Source organism: Lepidochelys kempii, chromosome 1 (assembly GCF_965140265.1).
Source record: "Lepidochelys kempii isolate rLepKem1 chromosome 1, rLepKem1.hap2, whole genome shotgun sequence".
Taxonomy (NCBI): domain Eukaryota; kingdom Metazoa; phylum Chordata; order Testudines; family Cheloniidae; genus Lepidochelys; species Lepidochelys kempii.
The window spans coordinates 209891087-209918751 of record NC_133256.1 but is presented as its reverse complement, the minus strand read 5'-3'; the positions used below and the strand labels follow the sequence as shown (position 1 = coordinate 209918751).

General features: G+C 49.5%; 2 protein-coding genes and 1 long non-coding RNA gene across 10 annotated transcripts in view; 1 reads left to right on the top strand and 2 right to left on the bottom strand.

Annotated features, from left to right (window-relative positions):
• Positions 1 to 511: 511 nt before the first annotated feature.
• Positions 512 to 11916, bottom strand: ENO2 (enolase 2). Of its 4 annotated transcripts, none has more exons than XM_073311768.1 (12): positions 11815 to 11916; positions 7012 to 7113; positions 5567 to 5662; positions 5239 to 5297; positions 4339 to 4408; positions 3649 to 3782; positions 3234 to 3456; positions 2315 to 2512; positions 2042 to 2243; positions 1710 to 1818; positions 1452 to 1510; positions 512 to 1053 (listed from the first exon to the last, which is right to left on the bottom strand). In XM_073311768.1, the coding sequence occupies exons 2-12, from the start codon at positions 7094 to 7096 to the stop codon at positions 984 to 986; spliced, it is 1305 nt and encodes a 434-aa protein (XP_073167869.1). In that variant the 5' UTR covers positions 7097 to 7113; positions 11815 to 11916; the 3' UTR covers positions 512 to 983. The 4 variants fall into 4 exon arrangements, with proteins under 4 accessions (XP_073167869.1, XP_073167878.1, XP_073167887.1 ...); XM_073311777.1 differs by lacking the exon at positions 11815 to 11916 and adding an exon at positions 8309 to 8382; XM_073311786.1 differs by lacking the exon at positions 5239 to 5297.
• Positions 11917 to 11921: 5 nt separating this feature from the next.
• LRRC23 (leucine rich repeat containing 23) overlaps positions 11922 to 27665 on the bottom strand; it is a 28643-nt gene continuing 12899 nt past the window's right edge. For 2 of the 5 annotated variants that reach the window (XM_073311833.1, XM_073311811.1), the window contains 3 exons: positions 13729 to 13865; positions 12833 to 13076; positions 12283 to 12512 (listed from right to left, as the gene is read on the bottom strand). In XM_073311833.1, coding sequence (XP_073167934.1) covers positions 12474 to 12512; positions 12833 to 13076; positions 13729 to 13865 — 420 coding nt within the window. In that variant the 3' untranslated portion in view covers positions 12283 to 12473. Of the gene's footprint in view, positions 12005 to 12138; positions 12513 to 12832; positions 13077 to 13728; positions 13866 to 27665 lie in introns of those variants that run through there. The other 3 variants (XR_012154929.1, XM_073311816.1, XM_073311823.1) reach the window with 3 other exon arrangements.
• On the top strand, positions 12520 to 16038 carry LOC140898264 (uncharacterized). The gene is made up of 3 exons (XR_012154933.1): positions 12520 to 12584; positions 15355 to 15552; positions 15997 to 16038. It is a non-coding gene; the product is annotated as an uncharacterized lncRNA (long non-coding RNA).

The window sequence follows — 27665 nt, the reverse complement described above, 5'->3', positions numbered from 1 at the left end:
ATGTTCCTGTCTCCCAGGAAGTAACACACAGAGAGAAATTTCAGGCTCAGCCAGGGGACTCAGGTGTGAAATAGATTTTAATTGAGTTTAGAGTTCTGTTTTGTCTCTTTTTCTCAGCTGAGGGTGGATTGTCCAGAGGACAAAGCAGATATGATGGATAGGAACAGGGGGTGAAGGAGAGAGAGAGCTACAGACAGGGAGACAGCGAGAATGAGATCCAGGGAAGCAGCCAAGGATATATATATGTGTGTGTGTGCGTGTGTGTGTGCTTTTCCACACCCACATACCACAACAACACTTCATGGAACAAATGACCCAGAGAGTCGTAACATGCACACACAAACCAAGTGACACACAGCAGTGAAACTTAATGGTAAGTGCAGACAAACACAGCTCAACACAAAACTCAAAGTCAACCACACAGATTCCAGCACACTTCAGCACAGACACACCTGGAGCAAAAGGACATTTGGAGATCAGCAGAGACACAAACACCCACCCACCCACCCACCCAGCAAACAGCCACTGACAACACACAGAGTCAAACACAACTATACATGCAGATTCACACTGACCAGCACAGCACACAAAGGGAAATGCACACAACCTGACACCACACAAACTCAGACACACATCTGCTCACCACACACACAACAAAAACACCAGCAAATATGCTCGTGCAATCTAATACCCAAACAGAATAACTGGAACAGACCCACACACTGAGAGAAAATACCTCCGGCGCATAATCAGACACGCTCACAATACCCATCAGCAGGAGACAAAAGGAAAGTCTCATTCTTATCTTTCCCTTGGTTAATTCCAGCTAGGGAGACCTGCACTCAGGGATTTGAGGAGAGAGGAGACCAGCTGGTGGAGTGGAAAAAGGCGAGAGAGGCGGGGGAGCATGGTGCGGGAAAGGTGGCTTCAGAGTCTGTGCATTAGGAATTGGCTGGGGAGTTGCAGTGCGCCATGGGCAGTGTTCAAAGGACACTTGGGTTACGAAAGTTGTGTCCAGCGAAGCGAGCTTCATCCCCAAGCTCTTCCTCAATCCTGCCAGAGAAAGAAAGAGAAGTAGTGCAACTCAGAGCCTCAACACAAGGGACTGTCCTGGGCATGGAGAGCAAGCACAACACAGCGAGTCATACAGGAGCTTGGAATGGGGCAGAGCAGGAAAACAGGCCACTGTAAGTGCGGTGACTGCACTGACAGAGGCATCATGTCTTGGAGTAGGGAGAGACAAGTCAGCTCTGGGGTGACAGCACCTAGGGTACTGCACTCAGGTCTGGAATCCTTCTTGGCACCAGGGAGACATGCCCATGCTGGCATCCTTAGTCCTGGAGACTCCCTCTCTCCCTGCACTGTCAGTTCCTCCCTCCCCAGCGAGTCTGTCCCCTAGTGGAGCCAGAGAGACATTCCCGCCTTTGCAATCTCAGCCCCAGGCCACTCACCTCATGAGCTGGTTGTATTTGGCCAGTCGCTCAGACCTGCAGGGGGCTCCTGTCTTTATCTGTAAAATATTCACCATAAAGAACAGTGTGAGACACTCCCCCTCCCCACATACACCAGCCGTCCCGCATGGGACCCTGAGTGTGCTCTGAGAGGTAGGAGGGGGATTCACGCTCTATGTTAATTCAGTGCCACTCTTCACCTCCCCTCTTCCTCCCTGAAGCTCTCCAGGACCTGATTTTAGCTTAGCTGATACGTACTTGCCCAGTACACAGGCCCACAACCAGGTCAGCAATGAAGGTGTCTTCAGTCTCCCCAGATCGGTGACTCACCATCACTCCCCAGCCATTCTCCTGGGCCAACTTACAGCTGCAGAGAGAAATTAAGTAAATGAATCATCCTTCTTGGGCCTCCACCTGCTAGGGATGGGACCCTGACATCCCCACTCCCAGTAACGGTCCTGGGGGCTTTTACCCCTGGTGATGAGGACCAAGGTTTTGTCTAAACACAAGAACTGCACCGATTTCACTAATCGGTGTAGAAAGTGCTGTAGTTAGATTGGTGCTGGGAGCAGGTGGCTGGTTGGACTCACGCTTGAATGGCTTCAGTAACTGATCCAATCTGGTTGACTTTGAGCAGGAGGCAGTTGCAGGCTTTTTCCTCAACAGCTCGCTCGATGCGCTTGGGGTTGGTCACTGTCAGGTCATCCCCCACAATCTGAATCCCCACATTGGCTGTGAACTTGGACCAGGCCTCCCAGTCATCCTGATCAAAGGGATCCTCAATGGAGACCACTGCAGAGACAGGGGAAGATGGATGAGTTAAAGCTGCCCCACTTCCCAATCCACAAAGCACAGCAGCTCACCTGGGTAATCGCGAACAAAGCTTTGGTAGAGGTCACCCAGCTCATCGGCAGAGATGTAGCGGCTGGGGTCATCAGGGGATTTGAAGTCCAAGTCGTATTTGCCATCGCGGTAGAACTCAGATGCTGCCACGTCCATGCCAATGACAATCTTCTCAGTGTAGCCGGCTTTGTCGATGGCTTCCTTGAGAAGTTCCAGAGCTGGGATGGGGAGAGAGACAGAATGAGATTCAGCCACTGCTAGTCTGTTTTGGAAAAACTCCTTCCAAACCCCAGATATTCAACTGCCTGAGGGGCAGGACAACTAAGAGTGGTCAGGAAGGAATGGTCCCTCTCTTGTAAGACCCTGCCTGGGGAGAGGGGGACAACAGACTATCCAGGAGTTTGCAGTGGGACAGAACACAGGGTGGGTATGTAAGTTGGGTCTGAATATCCCAAGGTCTCATGTTCCAGAGCAGAAAGGGGATAGTCCCTCTCTGTGTGGCTCTGGGGAGACCCCATCTGGCATGCTGAGCTCAGCTATGGGCTCCTTACTCCCAGAACAAGAGTAACAAGCTGTGGGAACTGGAGGGGTGAAGTTCTGGGAACTGATTCAAAGAGCAAAGCCCAGCTGAGCAACACCACGACCGAGGGGGAAGGACATGAGAATTGTCTGCTAGTGTGTGAGGGGTGTAAGGCCCAGAGGGAAGGTGTTGTTTAGGGGGACTGGAAATGGGGAGAGACTAAGCCAAAGGAAAGGAGCTGTCTTCCGAGGCTGAGGGATCTGTGAGCCAGGGGAGCTGCTGCACTAAGGACAGGGCGGGGACCCAGCACCTGGGGAACTAGGAATCAAGTGTCCTGAGGAATTGATGGGGTGGGGGATTGTGAGCCTGCCCTGAGCCTCAGCATGGGGGCTTTGCTCCCTTCTCTTGATGTCTCTCACCTTCACTGTTCTCCAGGATGTTGGGGGCGAAGCCGCCCTCATCACCCACATTGGTGGCATCCTTCCCGTACTTTTCCTTGATGACGCTCTTGAGGTTATGGTAGACCTCGGCTCCAATGCGCATTGCATCCCGGAAGCTTTCAGCCCCCACAGGCAGGATCATGAACTCCTGCATGGCCAGCTTGTTCCCTGCGTGGGAGCCTCCATTGATCACATTGAAGGCCTGGAAAAGTCCAGAAAGAAGCAGGGGGTGAAACTGGCAATATCCCAGCCCGGTACCAGAGGGGCCCTCTGCTGAGTGGATGCTTGAAGTCCCCATGTTCCCACAGTCCTGGCCTCCCCTCCCGCCTCCTCAGTCAAGTTCTCTAAGTCTGTTTGTAAGTGGACTTTGAAGCTAGGGATGGAAGGTTCTTACAGGCACTGGCAGGATGAGGTCAGCGTTCCCAGCCAGGTCAGCGATATGTCGATATAGGGGCACATCCTTCTCTGCAGCACCTGCCTTGCACACAGCCAGAGAGACCCCCAGGATGGCATTGGCTCCAAATTTAGCTGTGGACATTCCAAAATCAGGGAGGAATGAATTCTCCAAACATCCTCAGGCCTGTCATGCAGCCCCCTGCTATTCCAGTGCTGGGCTCCCCACCCAGCTCTGCCAATGCCCCTCAGTCCTGTCCTACAGCCCCCTGCTATTCCAGCCCTCGGCTTCCCGCACTGCCCTGCCAGTCTCATAGAATCATAGAATATCAGGGTTGGAAGGGACCTCAGGAGGTCATCTAGTCCAACCCCCTGCTCAAAGCACGACCAATCCCCAACTAAATCATCCCAGCCAGGGCTTTGTCAAGCCTGACCTTAAAAACCTCAAAGGAAGGAGATTCCACCACCTCCCTAGGTAACGCATTCCAGTGTTTCACCACCCTCCTAGTGAAAAAGTTTTTCCTAATATCCAACCTAAACCTCCCCCAGTCCTCTGGGACTCTGCAGCCCCCTGGTATTCCAGTGCTGGGCTCCCCACACAGCTCTGCCAGTGTCCCTCAGTCCTGCCCTAGAGTATCACCCCACGCTCCTCAACATTTCTATTTCCCATGCCAAAGGAGAATGGAATTACATTTATTTTCTGTCCCGTCCATCTCTTGCATGAGGTTGTCTATCTTCTCTTGATCCACCACAGAGAAGCCCTGCAAGAAGACACATCTGCTAAGAAGGGAAGGTGTGGAAAAAAGCTCAGCTCAGGGAGGGCTGTGTGTGTAACTGTATAGCACTTCTGTAGCACACAGATTCAGTATACATCACAATCACACCTCTGCTCTGGTTGTGACGAACTGGCTCTGTGGCTGGGCCATTAGATTTGCCACCTCTAAGGTACAAAAAAAAGGGATATCCGGGGAGATCCTGAGCCCATAAAACTGGCCAGTTGGCAGTGTGTATTGAGCCTCCTTACAGATTTCCCAGGCCAGCTACCTCAAAAAAGGGATGATCCTGAGTAAACCCAGACAGTGGCTGCCCTACGGCCATAAGGTACTGTCACTACCTGATGAGGCCATGGAACACATCATGGGAAATTCCAGCTTCTGCACAAACAAAATCCACAGGCCAAAGCATTGTGAATGCCAGGCTGGCCGGGGGAGGATGAGACGAATGGGAATAGGAATGGAGGATTTGGATGAGGAATGAGCAGTGCTCCAAGAGGTGCATGTGCGAAAGAGGGAGAGAGTCTTACAATGAGGGGCAGCTGGAGAGGTGCCAGATCAGATGGTAACTGGGGTACGGGGGAGGGCCGTATGGAATAAAACCCCATCCACCCAGTGGAGCAGAGACCTGTCGCTTGCACACCCACACCCACGCACACGCACACAAGGGCCTGTGAGGGTATGTGCCTGGAGTCAGAGGGAACAGCAATGTGCCAACCCAGTTGGTGAAATGAAGAGAGAGACAGAGGCAGAAAGAGATTAGAAAGCAAGAGAATAAAATAAACCTCCCAGAAAGGAGATTAAAGGGAAATCCTTACAGAGCCGAGGAGAGCTGGGGCGATAGTGCTGTTGATATGATCCACGGCCTGTAGGACCCCTAGAGAAGGGAAGAGACAGAGACAGCGAGTGAGACAAAGAAAGAGACAGAGACAGACAGAGATTCAAGGCCTAATTCTCCACTCAGTCACACCAACTTTATATTCGTGTGACTCCAGTGAGGTCAGTGGAATTATACCAGCACAAAACAGGGAGTGCTGAGTGCAGAATCAGGCCCTCAGAGGACACACATGCACGTACAGAGCACTGGGGCTACACAGTTGCCTGAGACTGTTCAGCGAGGGTGAGCAGGAGCTGAACTGTCCCCACCTTTTCCAAGGAATCGGAACTTGTCATTGTCTCGCAGCTCCAGAGCTTCGTAGATGCCAGTGGAAGCGCCACTGGGAACTGCAGCACGGAACATGCCTGAGAGAAAGCAAAACACAGGTGTGAAAAAAGAGGAAAGAAGAAAGAAAAAGGGAAGCTTCTAAGCTCCTGCTCACTTCTTGTTTGCCTATCCTTCTCAATGTAACTTACAGCCCATGGGCTGTTTGGGTAGTGGCATTACCCCACAATATAGGTGGGGAAGCTGTGTCACAAGGAGGGGAAAGGACTCTCCCAAGGTCACACAGTGAGACAGTTGCAGAGCCACATAGAGAACTCAGGTGTCCTGACTCCCAGCTCCTCCCTGGGGTACACCCACTATATCCTACTCCATCTCAGAACTAGAGCTAGAACCCAGGAGGCCTGTTCCTCAGTCTCATACTCAAACACCTTAGTCTCCACCCCTTCTAGGGGAGTCTGAGTTTGAAGGGTAGTTGATGGGTAATATCTCCTTTTTTGATATTTCATTGAATAAAGAAGTGAATGAAACATTCAGCTCTAGAAGCGGACAGAAACCTGACACTAACATACATACACATGGATATGTGCACAGATATGAACACACAGGAGTACTTGCACATGCATGCATATAAATCTACATTATAAGTCTATAAACATGCAAGGCCCATGACCATGCACGTGCCTGAAGACACAGCTAGACTCTATAAATACCTACTAGACAGAGAAACACAACTCTGTGACATTGTACAGACATGGAGGCACACATGCGTGCATGAACATACTCACAGACAGGTAGCTGTTACTGTACACACAGATGCACAACCCATCACGTACAAACAGAAATCAGCAGTTTTATTTCCGTTTCCAGTGAGCATCTCACTCTGGTGCTCACGTACTAGCTCAACACTGTTTGGACTGTAAACTTGCTGGAGGCTAATGAATATTCATGCTGCAGAGCATGCACACATTCTCTAGAGAAATCACACACACACACCCCTACCTTGAGATCCAGCCACAAATTCTGATCCTTCAGCTCCAAAACCACAGGCATCCCCTGCCTCAGCTAACAGAAGATCTCTCAGAGGACATGAATTTATGGGAGGTGCCTTCTCCTCTCTGGGAGCGCAGTGACAGACACACATGTGCACTCACTACACACTCATCAGCACAAACTCATCCACGCATTCACTCATTTGATAAGGTTACAAGTTTGGGACCCAACTTCTCTTAGTTGTAAATTCATCAGCAGGAATTAAGTGGTCAAGGTCCCGGGTGTTGCAAGAAGGTGCCTGGCTGCTGAAGAAACAAAGCTTATCCAGATTGTGGTTGCTATTTCCTACCTGGCTGCCACAGGACTGAACTAATTCCACTGCCTCCCAGTGCTGGACAGTGCAGAAATGCACAGTCTCCTCCCACCTTGTCACACATACCTTTTTCTGTGTACAAATCCACCTCAACGGTGGGATTCCCACGGGAATCCAGGATCTCCCGAGCATGGATCTTTTCAATGGACATGGTGATCCTGGTCTTTCCTGCAAAAGAGTTGGAGATGGGCAGTGGGGGGAGGAGAAGCAAGGAAAGAGGCTTAATTCTGGGTTTCTCCATCGCAGAGGCCTCACATCCTATCTGGGATTCAGAGCTCAGCTCTGGGCCCTTCATTCCCAGAAAGACAGTGACAGGCAGGAGGGAACTCAGGCTATGTCTGAGTTCCCCTGGAGCTCCAGGTGTGATTCCCAGTTCACAGAGACATGCTCAGGCTTGTGCACTAAAAATAGTGGTGTAGCAAGGACAGTGGAGAGCAGCACAGACTAGCCGACCTAAGTTTGCAGGTTTGTTCTTGGTCTGGCTAGTCCAGGCCATCACTCGCAACTGCTCACGCTACCATGGCCACACTGCTATTTTTAGCACATTAGCTCGAGCAGAGCTGGCACGTGTGTATCTACCCGAGCTGGGAATCTGCTCCAAGTGTAGATGCAACATTGGAGACAAGCCAGAGAAACGCTTCTGGGGCCACAGGGGGTTGGGTTCTGGGGACAGGTGGGCTAAACCCACCTGGCTCCGGGAAGCCATGGCTAAGGGAAGGACATGTGAACTGCTGGCAAATGCCCGAAGGTGTGATTCCTCAGGGGAGGGGGTTGTTTAGGGCAAGACTGTCCAACCTTTTCAGCCTGAAGTCTAAACACATTGCAAAATGGTCAGGGGGCCACAACTAATCTCTGCCATGTTCTGCTCCTTTCATGCTCAGGCAGCACAAGGGAGCTGCCCTGCCCCAGCAGGTGTAGAGTTGGCATAGCTGGTGCCTACATCCAGAGGCGAAAGTAAGCCGGTACACCCCAGTACGGCATACTGGCAAGAGCCGGTGCACCATACTGGGGCAGTCCGGCTTCCCCAGAGGGCAATTTAAAGGGCCTAAGGCTCCCAGCACTGGCTGGAGCCCCAGGCCCTTTATTTTGCCTCCAGAGCCCCGCTGCTGGAGCCCTGGGGTAGTGGCTGTGGGGCTCCAGCGGCTATTTAAAGGGCCCAGGGCTCCTCTGCTTCTACCACCCCAGCCCTTTAAATAGCCACCAGAGCCCCGCCGCCGCTACTCCTAGGCTTGGGGGGCTATTTAAAGGACTGGGGCGGTAGAAGCAGAGGAGCTGCGGGCCCTTTAAATAGCCCCCAGAGCCCCAGGCTGCTGCTGCTGCTGCTACCCTTGTGGGGGAGGGGAGGAGAAGGGGAGGCACTTACCTTACAGGGTGGGCTTGGGCTGGCTCTGACCCCCTCGGCCCCGCCCCTTCCGCCCTAGGCCCCGCCCCCTTCCGGGGTCTAGCGCTGGCTCCAGCATACGGGTAAATCACTCGACTTACTTCCACCCCTGCCTACATCTCCCTCCACAGAGGCCCTGGCACCAGGGGAGGCATGCCAGGATGCGGGGGAGGGGCATGGCTGGAGTTATCTCCAGCTGGTATATAGTCTCTTGGGAGCCAGCTAGCCCGCCCCCAGGCTGCTCTAACCAAGACTGGGACAGAGAATCAAGTCACTGTAATTGGTCAGTAGTTCTCAGCTTCTCCTTTTCCCCACTCCTGGGCTGCCTAGGCTGGCGTGGGGGAGGGAGCCACCTATCACTGTCCTGCTGTCCCCAGGGCTCGCACAGCCTGGTAGGCAATGGAGCAACCAGAACTCCCCTTCTCCATCCACTGCAAGGCAGAAGGCAAGCAGCCAGGGAAAGCCTAACGGCTGCTGTGTGCTCCCAGCTCAGAGTAGAATTGTTAATGGGGCTGCAGGTGAAGCAGTGGGAGGCAGCTCTCTCTTCCTTCTGGATCCTGGTTTCTAGTGGTGGGGCTGATCCAAACACTGCAGTTTTAAATCGCAGGGCACAGCTCAGGGAGCACCTTTGCCATTACAATTCCAATACGCTGTTCTATCCCACGGTCACCCTTGAGGATCACATTTCAAAGCCTCAAGGTCCACAGGTTGCACACCTTTGCTTTGGGGGGGAGGAAAGGGTGAGACTGAGACAAGGCAAAGGAACACAGGAATCAGGGCCCTAGCATGGAGGGGTCTGTGAGCCCAGGGAGCCGTCTCAGGGCCTGGACCCCCAGCATTAGGGAATGTGGGTGCTAAGGAGCCCCAGGAATGGACTAAGGGGAACGCTCTTGTCTTGCAGCCCGGGGGGGAGGGAAGAGGGGTATGGGGCTGGTCCCAGCTTTTAAATCTTTAGTTCTATATATAAGTCATGCTAATGAGTGTGGTGGGAGGGGGAGGGTGGAGGTCTCTTGTATTGCGAGGGTTGGGAGATGAGGTGGTTTGAAGATTCAGTCATAGCTAACCAAGTTCCAGAGCAGAGCAGCTTTAAAGGCCACTCGCCTGCTGTATCATGCTCTTTGGGTGTTCAGAGAAGCCCTTCCCCCTTCCCAGCTCCCCTTCCCAACAATCTGAGGCCCATGTGTCTTCTCACCCAACTGCCACCCATCTATTGGCTGCCAGAGAAGGTGCCTAGCAATAACTCTAGGGGGTGGTACCCTACTGCAGGGGATAGGGGAATTCAATGCACCATTCCCCCCCACAAGCCATAGCCCCTTGAATCCCCCCAGCTCCTATTGCTTCCCTTCTCTGCCCCTTCTTATTGCTTCCTCTCTCCTCCCTCTTTCCTTCATCACCCCTCCTCTCCTCTCTTGTTCACATAGGTTCAGTCCCCATCCCCCAGGGGTAACCAGTTCTGAGTGGGGATATTAAACCCAATCTGAAGCTGAGACCAGGGAAAACTCAATTCTTAGTTGGTGAGCGCTGCAAAGCCTTCACGCAGGGGACAAATGCCCAGTATAAGGCACAGTGGGGTAGGGGTGGGCAGAGATTTACACCTCACCAGGGTCTGTGTGCAGTGCTTGTGGTAGAAGGAGCAGAGGGGAGCCCAGGCGCAGCCCGTACTGGGGGCAGGAGCTGGTTTCAAGCCCATTCTCCTGGTGTCTGGAAATCACAATGTTATTACAGAAAACTTCTCCAATGCTAGGAAATCTCAGCCAGTGAAGCTGAGAGTCTCTAGAGCCATGCAGGGCTGTTCTCCCCCTTACAACTCCCTTCACAGCCACCGTCTGGGCTGGCATCCCCATCAGCTGCCCTAGCAGCTGCTCTGCAAGCAGAATTTTTCACGCAGTCTGTCAGACCCCACAGGCGCTTCCCCCATGGTAGTGCCCTGCGTGTGTGGGTTTCCCTCATGGCAGTGCCTTGGCAGTAGCCTAGCAGGCAGCATAAAGGAGTGAGGGGGCAAGGAGAGACAGACCGCACAAGTGTGAGTTTCCCCACAGTGGAGCCCTGATGATGACACATGAACTGGACTAAGCATTTCCCAACCCCTCAGCAGCAACATTGCCAGCTTCATTCCAGACTGTCCATTTTCCTCTTCTAGACAATCCTGCCAAAGGCCACAGAGCAGCTGGCTCAAGGACAGGAAAGGAACTAGACCTCAGCCATGCTGCATCCCCATGGCCTCATCACTCTCTCTGTTCCTCTTTCCTCTCCCCTCTGTACCCTTCCTTCCTTGCTTCTCTCTGTCTCTCACTGTCCAGTTCTCCACCTCCAAGGCCCCAGATGGAGGAAGAGCCGCACTGGAACTCACTGGTTGCAGCAGTGCTGTCCTGAAAGGAGGTCAGGGACGGATAAGCTGGGATAACAGATTGGAACAGAGCCACAGCCTGGAACTCATACGCAGCTGAAGAAGAAGGGGGCAGCCATCAGGCTGAAGGGTGCACCGGCCCTTGGGAGAGGCAGGCTGAATAGCTTCCACAAGGAGCCATCACACAGTGCTGGGATAGGAACTGGTGGCCGATGGAATGGGCAAAGTTGGCAGGAGGTTTGCACTGCTGTAGTTCCCCCAGGTTGGCACTGCTTCAGGGAAGTTCACACTGCCAGGGCATGGTGTTGTAGAAGGTAAACTGACTGCATCCCCCCATCCTCCCCAGTCCTCAACCTGCTGCAGTCCTCCACAACAAAGCACTGCTAGGGCACTGCTGTAAGGCAGCTGGCACTGCTGCAATTCCCCCAGGCTCAGCACTGCCCCTAGGAAGCTCACACTGCTGCAGTGCTGTGGCTGCTGCAGTTAGTACTTGCTTGGCTGCCATCTCTTCCCATCATTGCCCCCCAGCGGGGTGTGGGGCTGTGAATTACATGATGTCGAACAAGGCAATTCTCCTCCCTCCCCCTGGGAGGCAGCTCTGTGATGCTGCCAACGCCCTGCTAGACTAGGAAACTAGCCTGATCCCAGAGTTCAGCAAAGCTGGTCCCTCCTCCATGAATGATGCTCACCAACACCTCAGATTAGTCCCCCTCCTAGCATCAAGCTCTTTCAGAGACATCAGAAATCAGCTGCCCCCAAGTAAGCCTCTAAGCCACAGCATCTCCCTTGGGTGCCCTTGGGAACAGGACCTACCTCTGGTGGTTGAGCCCTCCCCAGATAAATACCCCATGGAGAGGCACAGCTGTGTTGTCCTGCAGCTTTGTGATGTAGCACAGATAAGGGCAGGACAGGGGGGGTTGCATGACATTAAAATAAGAAGGAAAGGAGAGACGCAGAGGAGGAAGAATGCAGGGGGAGGGGAGAGCAGGAGGAGGAAGTGAGGGGAGTTTAGCTAGTTTATTTGCCTCTCTGCCTGGTCCCTTTCTCCAAGGACCCAAATGCTGGGGGGTGCTGGGGGCCCCCCAGGATGGGGAGTGTAGAGATGCACAAGGGTGATGTTGGATGTGAGGGAGGCACTTACCTTTCTAAGGCAGGTGTGAGCAAGAGACTGAGAAAGTGCTGCTGGAAGGAGGAGGAGGAGGATGGAGCTGAGGAAAGATGCAGGAGCAGGACCTCAAGGGGAGATGATGTGTCCTCTAAGCCAACAGCGGCAGCAGCAGCAGGATGGAGACGCCCCTGATAGGGCCGAGACAGCAGCATGTGACCCAGAGCTGCAATGAGTCAGGATTTAGAAGAAGCTTTGCAAACAGCACGTAGGGGATGGAGAGAGTGAGCCAGAGACACAGAAGGAGAGGAGCGGAGCGGAGAGGGGCCCAGGATAATTCACAGCTTCGCTCACTCCAGATTCATTAATTCTTTTTATTCAAAGCAGAAAATATTACAGGAGCTTCAGGCTCCACAATTCAAACTGCACAAACCTTAACCGTCCCTCCTTCTCCTTGGGCCTGTGAGGAGCAGAGCCTGTGCTGCACTGACTCCAGTAGAGCTGCATTCCTTTGGACAGCATAGGGGGGGTGGCTGACACCAACCTCTCCCAGGAGAGACATGGAATGTGGGCAAAGGAAAGGTCTCTAAGGGCCAAATACATGGAGATGTAGAACACTGGTCCTGCTCCCTGGCCAACCTACTCCTGCTGTGGCCCCCACAGAGTTCTGAGGGACTCTACGGGCAGCTGGAGGGTCACTCAGTTACTTCTCCTTGGGCAGATTCCTCCATTTCCTGAGGGAAAAGAAGAAAAGTGAGAGGTTAACAAGGATGGTTCCAGATGTTTCTTTCTTCCTCTCTTGTGGGGTAGGTGGCTCTATAATTGTTCTGATTGGTTTCTCAATGCTGACCCTTTTATTACCGAAAGGGTCACATGCCTCTGGCCATTTTTTATGGCCGATGTGAGGCAGTATGTTTCAGAGGGTGTTTCACACACTGTACTCTCTCCTGGGATTCTACTTTAAGCTTTCTTTTCCCCCTTAATCTAAAGAAAAGACACTCAGACTGAAAATTGCTAGTCTTTCTCCCTTCTGAGGCTCTTCACACCTCCTTACCCTCACTTCCTCTGCTCTAACCTGTTCCTCATCCCGGCGTCGCTGCCGTGTCTCCTCGGCCTCTGCCCGCTCATCTTCCTCAAAGAAATCCTTGTCGAGACGCTCAAGACGGGGAAGTAGCACCAGAGCCTCCATCCGGTATTCACCTTCATCAGAACAGGGATTGTCCATCAGCACCAGTGCCCGCAGCATGGGCAGAACCTGCAGCTTTGCCATCTCCTGAACGTTCAAAATCCCATTCCCGCTGCAGAGGGGTGGGGGAGAAAAACAGGGAGAGAGAATAACTCTATTTATTGAGATCCCCCAGTGAAAATAACAATAAAGTGACTGAACAGACATGACCCACTGAAAGGGACTCATCAGCAAAAAGCCCTGAGCACCTGGGGCTCCCCAAGCTGAGAGAGACAAAAAGAAAGACCTTCCCCTCTCTGGGTTTCCTTAGGTGCCTCCTCTATGTACGGACAGCCCTGTGGATCAGCCAGTGTCATCGCCTCCCGTGTACTGCAAATACCTAGGTAAAAAGGGTATTTGCAGTCACCAACAGGAGGGAGGGCAAAGAGACCAAAGAGGATTTTAGCAAAGGGTACAAGGTGCAGCAGGGGAGATCTGAGATGGATGTGGAGGGGCCAATCTCTCTGAAGGAACACAGAGGCAAAAAGTGGTATCCCAAAGTGGTTGAGGAATCAGAGCGCTGGGGCCCATCAAGGTGGCTTGGGCCTGGCCCTTAGAGACCAGTGGGCTGGGAAGACCAACCCAGCCCCACCTGCTGGTGAAGACTGGTGTCTCCAAAGCAGCTAACTTGACATGCTTTGGGGAGAGCAGTCCCATTGCCCACAGGGGGTTCCCAGCACTCCAGAGGGGTCTCCAGGGCCAAAGTTGATCAGGGGAGGACCCACCGCAGATTGAGGTACTGCAGGCATTTCATGCTCTGAGAGAAGCCATCCAGGGTCTCAAGCTTGTTGTCACGCAGGTGCAGGGTTGTAAGCTGTACCAGTTCCTCCAGGCCTTCAAGGTGGGTAATGAAGTTTTGGGCCTGAGCATCAGGAAGGGAGAGGAGAGATTGGCGTGAGGGAAGGAAAGAAAGTTGGAGAAAGGGAGGAGGGAATCAGAATAATGTTATAGTATTAAAATCCGTTTCACTTTCCACATACTCATCACCCCAAGTGCACTCCTCTAAAGTGCACCCTTCTCTGGGGTGGGGCACAACAACTGTTTAACAATCCAACAACAGTGCTGTGCAATAACTTAGGATAGAAGGTTCAGTGGAATACTGTTTCCAATAGGAAGTGCAGGAAAAAATTTAGGGATGATGAGTCCCTCAGGGCTGGGGCACATGACTTGTGAGGAGAGGCTGAGGGAACTGGGCTTGTTTAGTCTGCAGAAGAGAAGAGTGAGTGGGGATTTGATAGCAGCCTTCAACTACCTTAAGGGGGGTTCTGAAGAGGATGGAGCTTGGCTGTTCTCAGTGGTGGCAGATGACAGAACAGGGAGAAATGGTCTCAAGTTGCAGTGGGGGAGGTCTAGGTTGGATATTAGGATAGTGGTAAAGCACCGGAATGGGTTACCTAAGGAGGTGGTGGAATCGCCATCCTTAGACATTTTTAAGGCCCGGCTTGACAAAGCCCTGGCTGGGATGATTTAGTTGGGGTTGGTCCTACTTTGAACAGGGGGTTGGACTAGATGACCTCCTGAGGTCTCTTCCAACCCTAATCTTCTATGATTCTATGATGGAGACTAAAATAATCTGAATTGGGATTTGAGTATGAGGGTTAACACCCTGACTTGGGCAAAGGGATAGGGGATCTTTGACACCTACAAGGACTCAAGAAAAATGTTTTGTGAAAGACTTAACCTCCAGCAGCATCATGTCCCCTACTGAGTAACCCACACCACTCCCTGCAGCACAGTGGCCCCTAGAATTTCACTGGGGCATTGAGATCATTATTGCTTAGAGATCAGAGTGAGCCCTATGGCTCACCTACAGCACTATCAGCACAGTGGCCCTTCCACAATCTGTGGCCTTGGGTTCTAAATTGTGGCCCTAAGTGTTTGATTATGAATTGAAAATGTGTTTACAGGGTCACAGAGCTTGCCAGACTGGATCAGCTCAGTGGGCCATCTAGTCTGCCATCCTTGCCTCTGACAGTGGCCAGAAACAGACACTTCAGAGGCAGGGGTAAGAAACACTGCAGGAAGCAAATATCAGATAATCTGCACCCAGGGATGTTTTAAGACCTGAAACAGGGAAGTGTTATGTTCCTTCCAATTTTTTGTAGGCTTTGCTGTTATAACTGGATATTTTTGTTATCCATATAAATGTCCAGTCCCTCTTTGAATCTTGCTAAGTGCTTGGCTTCAACAACTACCTCTGTCAATAAATTTCATGGTCTAATCACATGTTGTGTGAAATAATATTTCCTTGTATTGTTTTTTAATTTGCCACCTTTCAATGTCATTGAATGTCTCATTGTTCTTGTGTTAGGTGACAGGGAGAACAGAAGTTTCTGATTTATCTTGTCTAGGCCAGTCATGATTACAGTTATAGGAGAGGCTGGGACAGTTTGGAGAAGAGGGGGAAGAATACGGTGAAGCTTGTGGGGAAATGGGCAGAAGAGTCTGTGCCCACTAGAGAACACTCCCTTCCAGAGCCTGGAATGGAACCCAAGATCCCTCACCATTTGTCAGCTGTCAACAAACATCTGTGAAACCCACTTGCAAATGTAAGAACATAAGAATGGCCATATTGGGTCAGAACAATGGTCTATCTAGCCCAGTATCCTGTCTTTCAACAGTGGCCAATGCCAGGTGCCCCAGAGCAAATGAACAGAACAGGCAATCATTGAGTGATCCATCCCCTATCGTCCACTCCCAGCTTCTGGCAGTCAGAGGCCAAGGACACCCTGAGCATGGGGCGGCATCCCTGACCATTTTGGCCAATAGCCATTGATGGACCTATCCTACATGAACTTAACTAATTATTTTTTTAACCCCATTATAGTTTTGGCCTTCATAACATCCCTTGGCAATGAGTTCCACAGGTTAACTCTCCATTGTGTGAAGAAGTACTTCCTTTTTTTTGTTTTAAACCTGCTGCCTATTAATTTCATTGGGTGACCCCTGGTTCTTATGTTATGTTAAGGAGTAAATTATACTTCCTTATTCAGCTAGCGAGCAGGAGCAGCTAACAGGGGAGTGTCGTGAGGGAGTTCTCCAGGTGAAGGAGGAGCGATAACATGACCTTTGGAGTAAGTTTGTTGTCTGTAGTGTGTGTGTTTGTGGTGTGCTTGCTGCTTAACTGAAATATACTGTGTGGTCTGTTTGAGGGACCGTGTGCTGACCATGTGTGTGCTGAGCCTAGCAGCCTGCTAGGCAAGGCTGAAAGCTTCTTAACGAGGCTTTGATCCCTAAGCCCTTTAGCACCCATCAACCCTTAACCAGGGGACGGGACTGTGATGGGTTGGGTCACAGAGACCCCCTTGGGACTGCCACCTGATGTGCTGAGACTACCTCTGAGCCTCTTTTCCCTGGCAGCTTGGGACTTCAGTGCCCTGTCTTGTTGAGCCAGACACACTAGCCTGCTGCAAACACAGACCCAGGTCTGAACCATGTCCCCCACAAGCTGCAGGCTTAACTGAAAACAGCTTAAGAAATGCTCCAGTCTCCAGCACCCAGATACCCAGTATCCAATGTGGTCCAAACCCCAAATAAATCCATTTTACTCTGTATAAAGCTCATACAGGGTAAACTTATAAATTGTTCGCCCTCTAGAACACTGATAGAGAGAGATGCACAGCTGTTTGCTCTCCCAGGTATTAATACTTGCTCTGGGTTAATTAATAAGCAAAACGTGATTTTATTAAATATAAAAAGTAGGATTTAAGTGGTTCCAAATAATAACAGACAGAACAAAGTAAATTACCAAGCAAAATAAAACAAAAACGTGCAAGTCTAAGCCTAATACAGTAGGAAACTAAATGCAGGTAAATCTCACCCTCAGAAATGTTCCAATAAGCTTCTTTCACAGACTAGGCTCCTTCCTTATTAGCATATTTTCATAAAATCATAGAATCATAGAATATCAGGGTTGGAAGGGACCTCAGGAGGTCATCTAGTCCAACCCCCTGCTCAAAGCAGGACCAAAACCAACTAAATCATCCCAGCCAAGGCTTTGTTAAGCCGGGCCTTAAAAACCTCTAAGGATGGAGATTCCACCACCTCCCTAGCTAACCCATTCCAGTGCTTCGCCACCCTCCTAGTGAAATAGTGTTTCCTAATATCCAACCTAGACCTTCCCCACTGCAACTTGAGACTATTCCTTCTTGTTCTGTCATCTGCCATCACTGAGAACAGCCTAGCTCAGAGGTGGGCAAACTATGGCCTGCGGGCCACATCCGGCCCACGGGACCGTCCTGCCTGGCCCTTAAGCTCCTGGCCAGGGAGGCTAGCCCCTGGCCCCTCTCCTGCTGTCCCCCCTCCCATGCAGCCACATCGCCATGCGTGCAGTGCAGCTGACTCTGACCAGGCGGCGGGGCTGCAAGCTCCTGGTGCTCTCAGCAGCATGGTAAGGGGGCGGGGCGGTGGAGGGGGTGGTTGGATGGGGCAGAGGTTCTGTGGGGGGGGGCGGTCAGGGGACAGGGAGCAGGGGCCGTTGGATAGGCGTGGGAATCCCAGGGGGCCTGTCAGGGGGCGGGGGTGTGGATAGGGAACGGGGCAGTCAGGGGATGGGGAACGGGGGATTGGATGGGGGTGGGGTCCAGGGGGGCCTGTCAGGGGGCGGGGGTGTGGATAGGGGTTGGGGGGGCAGTCAGGGGACAGGGAGCAGGGGCGGTTGGATGGGGGTGGGGTCTTGGGGCAGCAGTTGGGGCATGGGGTCCCGGGGGGGACAGTCAGGGGATAAGGAACAGGGGGAGTTGGATGGGTCACGGGTTCTGAACGGGGCAGTGAGGGGGAGGAAGTAGGCGGGGGCAGATAGGGTGCAGGGGCCAGGCTGTTTGGGGAGGCACAGTCTTCCCTACCCAGCCCTCCGTACAGTTTCGCACCCCGATGTGGCCCTCGGGCCAAAAAGTTTGCCCACCCCGGCCTAGCTCCATCCTCTTTAGAACCCCCCTTCAGGTAAGTGAAGGCTGCTATTAAATCTCCTCTCACTCTTCTCTTCTGCAGACTAAATAACCCCAGTTCCCTCAGCCTCTCCTTGTAAGTCATGTGCCCCAGTCCCCTAATCATTTTCATTGCCCTCCACTGGACTCTCTCCAATTTGTCCACATCCCTTCTGTAGTGGGGGGACCCAAAACTGGACGCAGTACTCCAGGTGTGGCCTCACCAGTGCCAAATAGAGGGGAATAATCACTTCCCTCTATCTGCTTGCAATGCTCCTACTAATACAGCCCAATATGCCATTGGCCTTCTTGGCAACAAGGGCACACTGCTGACTCATATCCAGCTTCTCATGCACTGTAATCCCCAGGTTCTTTTCTGCAGAACTGCTGCTTAGCCAGTCGGTCCCCAGCCTGTAGCAGTGCATTGGGATTCTTCCATCCTAAGTGCAGGACTCTGCACTTGTCCTTGTTGAATCTCATCAGATTTCTTTTGGCCCAATCCTCCAATTTGTCTAGGTCACTTTGGACCCTGTCCCTAACCTCCAGTGTATCTACCTCTCCCCCCAGCTTAGTGTCATCTGTGAACTTGCTGAGTGTGTGCAACGTCATATGGAGCTGTGCAACATCACAGGGACTACTCAGGAGGACCAGGGCTTTAAAAAGCCCACTTCTCAGCGACCAGAGGAGCTAGTGAACAGGAGCAGCTAACAGAAGTTTTGCAAGGAAGTGTGAGCTAGGGGGCTAAATACACTTAACATTCTGTAAACTTAAAGCCAGACACCCCCTGATAAAAACAAAACAACAACAAAGGAACGAACTTCAGGAGTAAAAAGATAATGCAGGCAGAAGTCCAGCAACAGAGAGGGAGCTATCTAGTTTATTGCACCCAATGCAGTATGTATGATTACCTGCCCTATGGGCAGGTGGTGTATGTATGCATTTGGTGCAAGGAGCTCCTGGCCCTCAGAGACCGTGTACGGGCTTTGGAGACCAGAGTGGCTGAGCTGGAGGAGCTAAGGGAGACAGAGAGGTACACAGATGAGACTTTCCGGGACACAGTCTGACACCCTCTGTGCTGTTGAGGAGGATGAAAGTCTCAGGGAAGTAGAGCATCCAACTGGAGCAGAGGGAAATGATCCCATAGTTGGCACCCTCCTTCCAGATTATCTTGTGTTATCCTTTCACACTGAGGATACCTCTCTGTGGGAGGGAATTCCAGTTATCAGGAAGAGACAGGTAATAGTTATGGGGGATTCGACCATTAGAAACATAGACAGCTAAGTTTGCGAAGACTGGGAGAACCGCTTGGTGACTTGCCTGCCTGGTGCGAAGGCTGCAGATCTCTTAAGACATCTAGATAGACTTATGTGTAGTGCTGGGGAGGAGCTGGTGGTCGTGGCACATGTTGGTACCACTGACATAGGGAAGGATAGGAGAGAGATCCTGGAGGCCAAATTTAGGCTGCTAGGTAAGAGATTGAAGTCCAGGATTTGCATGGTAGCATTCTTTGAAATGCTTCCAGTTCCATGCGTAGGGCCAGTTAGACAGGCAGAACTGTAGGGTCTCAATGTGTGGCTGAGACGATGGTGTAGGGAGGAGGGGTTTAGATATATTAGGAAGTGGGAAAATTTTTGGGAAAGAGGGAGCCTATAAAGGAAGGATGGGCTCCACCTAAACCAAAATGGAACCAGATTGCTGGCACTTAAAAAGGTCATAGAACAGTTTTTATACTAAGGGCTGGGGGGAAAGCCGTCAGGTGCGGAGGAGCATGTGGTTTGGACAGAGACATCCCTTAGAGGAGGATCTATTAATGGAGATTCTCTATGTCCTAGTAAGGAGAAGAGGATGGAAGATGATAAAATACAGGTAGGATCTGATGAGAAACAGTCAAATGAAAAAGAGTCTCATTCAATTACATCACATAATGGCAGACAGCTAAAAAGTGACAAGTTTTTAAAGTGCTTATATACCAATGCCAGAAGTCTAAATAATAAGATGGGTGAACTAGAGTGCCTCATTTTAAATGAGGATATTGATATAATAGGCATCACAGAAACTTGGTGGAGTGAGGATAATCAATGGGACACAATAATACCGGGTACAAAATATATCAGAAGGACAGAACAGGTCATGCTGGGAGGGGAGTGGCACTATATGTGAAAGAAAGCATAGAAGCAAATGAAGTAAAAATCTTAAATGAACCAAACTGTACCATAGAATCTCTATGGATAATAAGTAATTCAATGCTCTAATAACAAGAATATAGGAGTAGGGATATATTACCGCCCACCTAACCAGGATGGTGATAGTGACTGAAATGCTCAGGGAGATTAGAGAGGCTATTAAAATAAAAATCTCAATAATAATGGAGGATTTCAACTATCCCCATTTTGACTGGGTACATGTCACCTCAGGACAGGATGCAGAGATAAAGTTTCTTGACACCTTAAATGATAGCTTCTTGGAGCAGCTAGTCCAGGAACCCACAAGAGGAGAGGCAATTCTTGATTTAGTCCTAAATGGAGCACAGGATCTACACCATAGCTGGACAGCTTGGTAATAGTGACCATAATATAATTAAATTTAACATCCCTGTGGCAGGGAAAACACCACAGGAGCCCAACAGTGTAGTATTTAATTTCAGAAAGGGGAACTAAACAAAAATGAGGAGGTTAATTAAAGAGAAATTAAAAGGCACAGCGCCAAAAGTGAAATCCCTGCAAGCTGCATGGAAACTTTTTAAAGACACCATAATAGAGGCTCAACTTAAACGTATACCCCAAATTAAAAAACATAGTAAGAGAACCAAAAAAGTGCCACTGTGGCTAAACAACAAAGTAAAAGAAGCTATGAGAGATAAAACGGCATCCTTTAAAGAGTGGAAGTTAAATCCTAGTGAGGAAAATAGAAAGGTGCATAAACTCTGACAAATGAAATGTAAAAATATAATTAGGAAGGCCAAAAAAGAATTTGAAGAACAGCTAGGCAAAGACTCAAAAAGTAATAGCAAAAAACTTTTTAAGTGCATCAGAAGCAGGAAGCCTGCTAAACAACCAGTGAGGCCACCGGACGATTGAGATGCTAAAGTAGCATTCAAGGCCATTGTGGAGAAACTAAATGAATTCTTTGCATTGGTCTTCATGGCTGAGGATGTGAGGGAGATTCCCAAACCTGAGCCATTCTTTTTAGGTGACAAATCTGAGGAACTGTCCCAGATTGAGATGTCATTAGAGGAGGTTTTGGAACAAATTGATAAACTAAACAGTAATAAGTCACCATGACCAGATGGTATTCACCCAAGAGTTCCAAAAGAACGTAAATGTGAAATTGCAGAACTATTAACTGTAGTTTGTAACCTGTCATTTAAATCAGCTTTTGTACCAAATCACTGGAGGATAGCTAATATGACACCAATATTTAAAAAAGCAATTACAGGCCGGTAAGCCTGACTTCTGTACTGGACAAACTGGTTTAAACTATAGAAAAGAACAAAATTGTCAGACGCATAGAGGAACATAATTTGTTGGGGAAGAGTCTACATGTAAAGGGAAATCATGCCTCACCAATCTACTAGAATGTGGACAAGGGGGATCCTGTGGATATAGTGTACTTAGATTTTCAGAAAGCCTTTGACAACGTCTCTTACTGAAGGCTCTTAAGCGAAGTAAGCTGTCATGGGATAAGAGGGAAGGTCCTCTCATGGAGTGGTAACTGGTTAAAAGATAGGAAACAAAGGGTAGGAATGAATGGTCAGTTTTCAGAATGGAGAGAGGTAAATAATGGTGTCCTTCAGAGGTTTGCACTGGGCCCAGTCCAATTCAATATATTCATAAATGATCTGGAAAAAGGGGTAAACAGTTATGTGGCAAAATTTGCAGATGATACAAAACTGCTCAAGATAGTTAAGTCTTGAGCAGGCTGCGAAGAGCTACAAAAGAATCTCTCAAAACTGGGTGACTGGGCAACAAAATGGCAGATGAAATTCAATGTTGATAAATGCAAAGTAATGCACATTGAAAAACATAATCCCAACCATACATATAAAATGATGGGGCCTAAATTGGCTGTTACCACTCAAGAAAGAGATCTTAAAGTCATTGTGGATAGTTCTCTGAAAACATCCACTCAATGTGCAGCGGCAGTCAAAAAAGTGAACAGAATGTTGGGAATCACTAAGAAAGGGATAGATAATAAGACAGAAAATATCATATTGCCTCTATATAAATCCATGGTATACCCACAAGTTGAATACTGCGTGCAGATGTGGTCCCCCGTTTCAAAAAAGATATATTGGAATTGGAAAAGGTTCAGAAAAGGGCAACAAAAATTATTAGGAATATGGAATGACTTCCGTAAGAGCAGTGATTAATAAGACTGGGACTTTTCAGCTTAGAAAAAAGAAGACTATGGGAGGTATGACTGAGGTCTATAAAATCATGACTGATGTGGAGAAAGTGTTATTTACTCCTTCTCATAACACAAAAGCCAGGGGTCATCAAATTAAATGAATAGGCAGCAGGTTTAAAACAAACAAAAGGAAGTATTTTTTCACACAACGCACAGTCAACTTGTGGAACTCCTTGCCATAGGATGTTGTGAAGGCCAAGACTATAACTGGGTTCACAAAAGAACTATATAAGTTCATGGAGGATAGGTCCATCAATGGCTATTAGCCAGGATGGACAGGGATGGTGTCAGAAGCTGGGAATGGGCGACAGGGGATGGATCACTTGATGATTACCTCTTCTGTTCATTCCCTCTGGGGCATCTGGCATTGGCCACTGTTGGAAGACAGGATACTGGGCTAGATGGACCTTTGTTCTGACCCAGTATGGCCGTTCTTATGTTCTTATTCACTTTTTCCACATCATTCATGATTTTAGACCTCTATCAGATCTCTCCTTAGTCATCTCTTTTCCAAGCTGAACAGTCCCAATCTTTTTAATCTCTCCTTATAGGGAAACTGTTCCATACCCTTAATAATTTTTGTTGCCCTTCTCTGTACCTTTTCCAATTCTAGTATATCTTTTTTGAGATGCGGCAACCAGAACTGCACACACTACTCAAGGCGTACCATGGATTTACATAGTGGCATTATGATCTTTTCTGTCTTATTATCTACCTGTTTTCTAATGGTTCCTAACATTCTGTTATCTTTTTTGCCTGCCGCTGCACATTGAGCGGATGTTTTCAGAGAACAAGCCACAATGACTCCAAGATCTCTTTCTTGAGTGGTAACACCCAATTTAGGCCCCATCATTTTGTATGTATAATTGGGATTATGTTTTCCAATGTGCATTACTTTGCATTTATCAACATTGAATTTCATCTGCCATTGTGTTGTCCAGTCACCAGTTTTGTGAGATCCCTTTGTGACTGTTTGCAGTCTGCTTTGGACTTAACTCTCTTGAATAATTTTGTATCGTCTACAAATTTTGCAACCTCACCGTTTACCCCTTTTTCCAGATCATTTATCAACATGTTGAACTGCAGTGATCCCAAATCTGCTCCCTTGGGGACACCACTATTTACTTCTCTCCATTTTGAAAACTGACCCATTTATTCCTACCCTTTGTTTCCTGTCTTTTAACTAGTTACTGATCCATGAGAGGATCTTCCCACTTATCCCAGCTTACTTTGCTTAAGAGCCTTTGGTGAGAGACCTTGTCAAAGGCTTTCTGAAAGTCCAAGTACACTATGTGCACTGGACCCCCTTGTTCACAGGTTTGTTGACCCCCCTCCACCTCAAAAAATTATAATAGATTGGTGAGGCATGATTTCTCTTTATAAAAGCCAGATTGACCCTTCCACAATCATTCTCTTCTTTACAATAGTTTCAGCCAATCTGTGAAACCCTTCTAGTGCTGGTCCACTTAGAGCAGAGTGGGCAAACTACTGTCCAGAGGCCGCATCTGGCCCTCCAGACATTTTAATTCATCTCTTGAGCTCCCAGCGGGGAGCAGGGTCCAGGGCTTGCCCCACTCTGGCGCTCCATCCAGGGAGTGGGGTTATGGGCTTGCCCCACTCTGCACAGATCCTGGAAACAGCGGCATGTCCCCTCTCCAGCTCCTACGCGTAGGAGCAGCAAAGAGGTTCTGCATGCTACCCCCACCCCAAACATTGCCCCCGCAGCTCCTATTGGCCGGGAACTGAGGCCTGGCTGTGCCTCCACTTAGGAGCCAGAGGCGGGACATGCTGCTGCTTCTGGGAGCTGCTTGAGATAAGCACTGCCCAGAGCCTGCACCCCTGACCCCCTCCCACACCCCAGCTCATTGCCTCAGCCCTGATTCCCCTCCCGCCCTCCAAACTCCTCGGTCCCAGCCCAGAGCACCTTACTTCACTCCCAACCCCTCATCCCCAGCCCCACCCCAGAGCCCGCATCCCCAGCTGGAGCCCTCACCCCCTCCCACACCCCAAACCCCAATTTCATGAGCAGTCATGGCCCGCCATACAATTGCCATACCCAGATGTGGCCCTCAGGCCAAAAAGGTTTCCCACCCCTGACATAGAGGATGCCAACTTATACTGCTATCAGTTACTCTGTTAACCTAAGTCGCAGAGGTCTGTGCAATGAATCCAAAGGTTCCAACTTTTCTGATGACACCCCACATTAAAAGAACATTACTAAGGTTGCACTCAAAAGTTAAGAAATGCCAGAATTAAAACTGCCTGTGCAAACTGAATTTGCCCCCCTTATGCATATGCATTATGTTACAATCTTCAATGACATGATCACATACTATTTTTTCCACAGAACCACTGCTTCATTCAGTGCACAGGATGGATGGTGCTCAGGGAGTAAATCAGAGCTGTGTAGGAAAGGAGGCTGTTTTCTGTAGGACCCCCTACCTTGTTTGTTGCAGAAATTGGAAGGCATGTACTGAAGGAAGCAGGGGGTTTCAGGAAGAGAAAGGAGGGTCTCATGGTTAAGGCTGCGCTGGAGAATTGGATTCTATCCCTGACCCTGCAACAGAGTTCCTGTGGGATGCTGGGCAAATCACTTCAACCAGACTTTTCACAGGTGGTCACTAATTTTATGTTCCTCATTTTCAAGGGGTCTTATTTGAGAGCTGGAGGCTGATCTTCAGAAGTGCTGAGTGCTCATATCTGCAACTGAAGTCAATGTGAGTTCCACTTTGAGATTAGTGAGACATGATTTTCATTTGCAGAATCCATGTTGGTTGGACCCTATCAACTCATGATCTTCCAGATGTTTTATTAGAATCATAGAATATCAGGGTTGGAAGGGACCTCAGGAGGTCATCTAGTCCAACCCCCTGCTCAAAAGCAGGACCAATTCCCAACTAAATAATCCCAGCCAGGCCTTTGTCAAGCCTGTCCTTAAAAATATCTAAGGAAGGAGATTCCACCACCTCCCTAGGTAACGCATTCCAGTGTTTCACCACCCTCCTAGAGAAAAAGTTTTTCCTAATATCCAATCTAAACCTCCCCCAGTGCAACTTGAGACCATTACTCCTTGTTCTGTCATCTGCTACCACTGAGAACAGTCTAGATCCATCCTCTTTGGAACCCCCTTTCAGGTAGTTGAAAGCAGCTATCGAATCCCCCCTCATTCTTCTCTTCCGCAGACTAAACAATCCCAGTTCCCTCAGCCTCTCCTCATAAGTCATGTGTTCCAGTCCCCTAATCATTTTTGTTGCCCTTCGCTGGACTCTTTCCAATTTTTCCACATCCTTCTTATAGTGTGGAGCCCAAAACTGCACACAGTACTCCAGATGAGGCCTCACCAATGTCGAATAAAGGGGAACGATCAAGTCCCTCGATCTGCTGGCAATGCCCCTACATATACATCCCAAAATGCCATTGGCCTTCTTGGCAACAAGAGTACACTGTTGACTCATATCCAGCTTCTCGTCCACTGTGACTCCAGGTCCTTTTCTGCAGAACTGCTGCTGAGCCATTCTGTCCCTAGTCTGTAGTGGTACATGGGATTCTTCCATCCTAAGTGAAGGACTCTGCACTTGTCCTTGTTGAACCTCATCAGATTTCAATCCTCTTATTTGTCTAGGGCCCTCTGTATCCTATCCCTACCCTCCAGCGTATCTACCTCTCCTCCCAGTTTAGTGTCATCTGCAAACTTGCTGAGGGTGCAATCCACACCATCCTCCAGATCATTTATGAAGATATTGAACAAAACCGGCCTCAGGACTGACCCTTGGGGCACTCCACTTGATACCAGCTGCCAACTAGACATGGAGCCATTGATCACTACCCGTTGAGCTCGACAATCTAGCCAACTTTCTGTCCACTTTATAGTCCATTCATCCAGCCCATACTTCTTTAACTTGCTGGCAAGAATACTGTGGGAGACCGTGTCAAAAGCTTTGCTAAAGTCAAAGAACAACACATCCACCGTTTTCCCCTCATCCACAGAGCCAGTTATCTCGACATAGAAGGCAATTAGATTAGTAAGGCATGACTTTCCCTTGGTGAATCCATGCTGACTGTTCCTGAACACTTTCCTCTCCTCTAAGTGCTTCAGAATTGATTCCTTGAGGACCTGCTCCATGATTTTTCCAGGGACTGAGGTGAGGCTGACTGGCCTGTAGTTCCCAGGATCCTCCTTCTTCTCTTTTTTAAAGATGGGCACTACATTAGCCTTTTTCCAGTTGTCCGGGACTTCCCCCGATCGCCATGAGTTTTCAAAGATAATGGCCAATGGCTCTGCAATCACATCCGCCAACTCCTTTAGCACTCTCGGATGCAGCGCATCCGGCCCCATGGACTTGTGCTCATCCAGCTTTTCTAAATAGTCCCAAACCACTTCTTTCTCCACAGAGGGCTGGTCACCTCCTCCCCATGCTGTGCTGCCCAGTGCAGTAGTCTGGGAGCTGACCTTGTTCGTGAAGCCAGAGGCAAAAAAAGCATTGAATACATTAGCTTTTTCCACATCCTCTGTCACTAGGTTGCCTCCCTCATTCAGTAAGGGGCCCACACTTTCCTTGACTTTCTTCTTGTTGCTAACATACCTGAAGAAACCCTTCTTGTTACTCTTAACATCTCTTGCTAGCTGCAACTCCAGGAGTGATTTGGCCTTCCCGATTTCACTCCTGCATCCCCCAGCAATATTTTTATATTCTTCCCTGGCCATTTGTCCAATCTTCCACTTCTTGTAAGCTTCTTTTTTGAGTTTAAGATCAGCAAGGATTTCACTGTTAACCCAAGCTGGTCGCCTGCCATATTTACTGTTCTTCTACACATCGGGATGGTTTGTCCCTGTAACCTCAATAAGGATTCTTTAAAATACAGCCAGCTCTCCTGGACTCCTTTCCCCCTCATGTTATTCTCCCAGAGGATCCTGCCCATCAGTTCCCTGAGGGAGTCCAAGTCTGGTTTTCTGAAGTCCAGGGTCCATATTCTGCTGCTCTCCTTTCTTCCCTGTGTCAGGATCCTGAACTTGACCATCTCATGGTCACTGCCTCCCAGGTTCCCATCCACTTTAGCTTCCCTTACTAATTCTTCCTGGTTTGTGAGCAGCAGGTCAAGAAGAGCTCTGCCCCTCATTGGTTCCTCCAGCACTTGTACCAGGAAATTGTCCCCTACACTTTCCAAAAACTTCCTGGATTGTCTGTGCACCGCTGTATTGCTCTCCCAGCAGATATCAGGGTGATTGAAGTCTCCCATGAGAATCAGTTTGTGCGATCTAGTAACTTCTGTGAGTTGCCAGAAGAAAGCCTCGTCTACCTCATCCCCCTGGTCCGGTGGTCTATAGCAGA

What these genes read in the sequence shown, in the direction of transcription:
- ENO2 (XM_073311768.1), bottom strand. Translation starts at nt 7,096, where the DNA reads ATGTCCATTGAAAAGATCCATGCTCGGGAGATCCTGGATTCCCGTGGG. An exon ending in CTTTGTTCGCGATTACCCAG is followed by an intron (nt 2,244 to 2,314) that starts GTGAGCTGCTGT and finishes CTGTCTCTGCAG; the next exon opens with TGGTCTCCATTGAGGATCCC. An exon ending in GTTACTGAAGCCATTCAAGC is followed by an intron (nt 1,819 to 2,041) that starts GTGAGTCCAACC and finishes TTCTCTCTGCAG; the next exon opens with CTGTAAGTTGGCCCAGGAGA.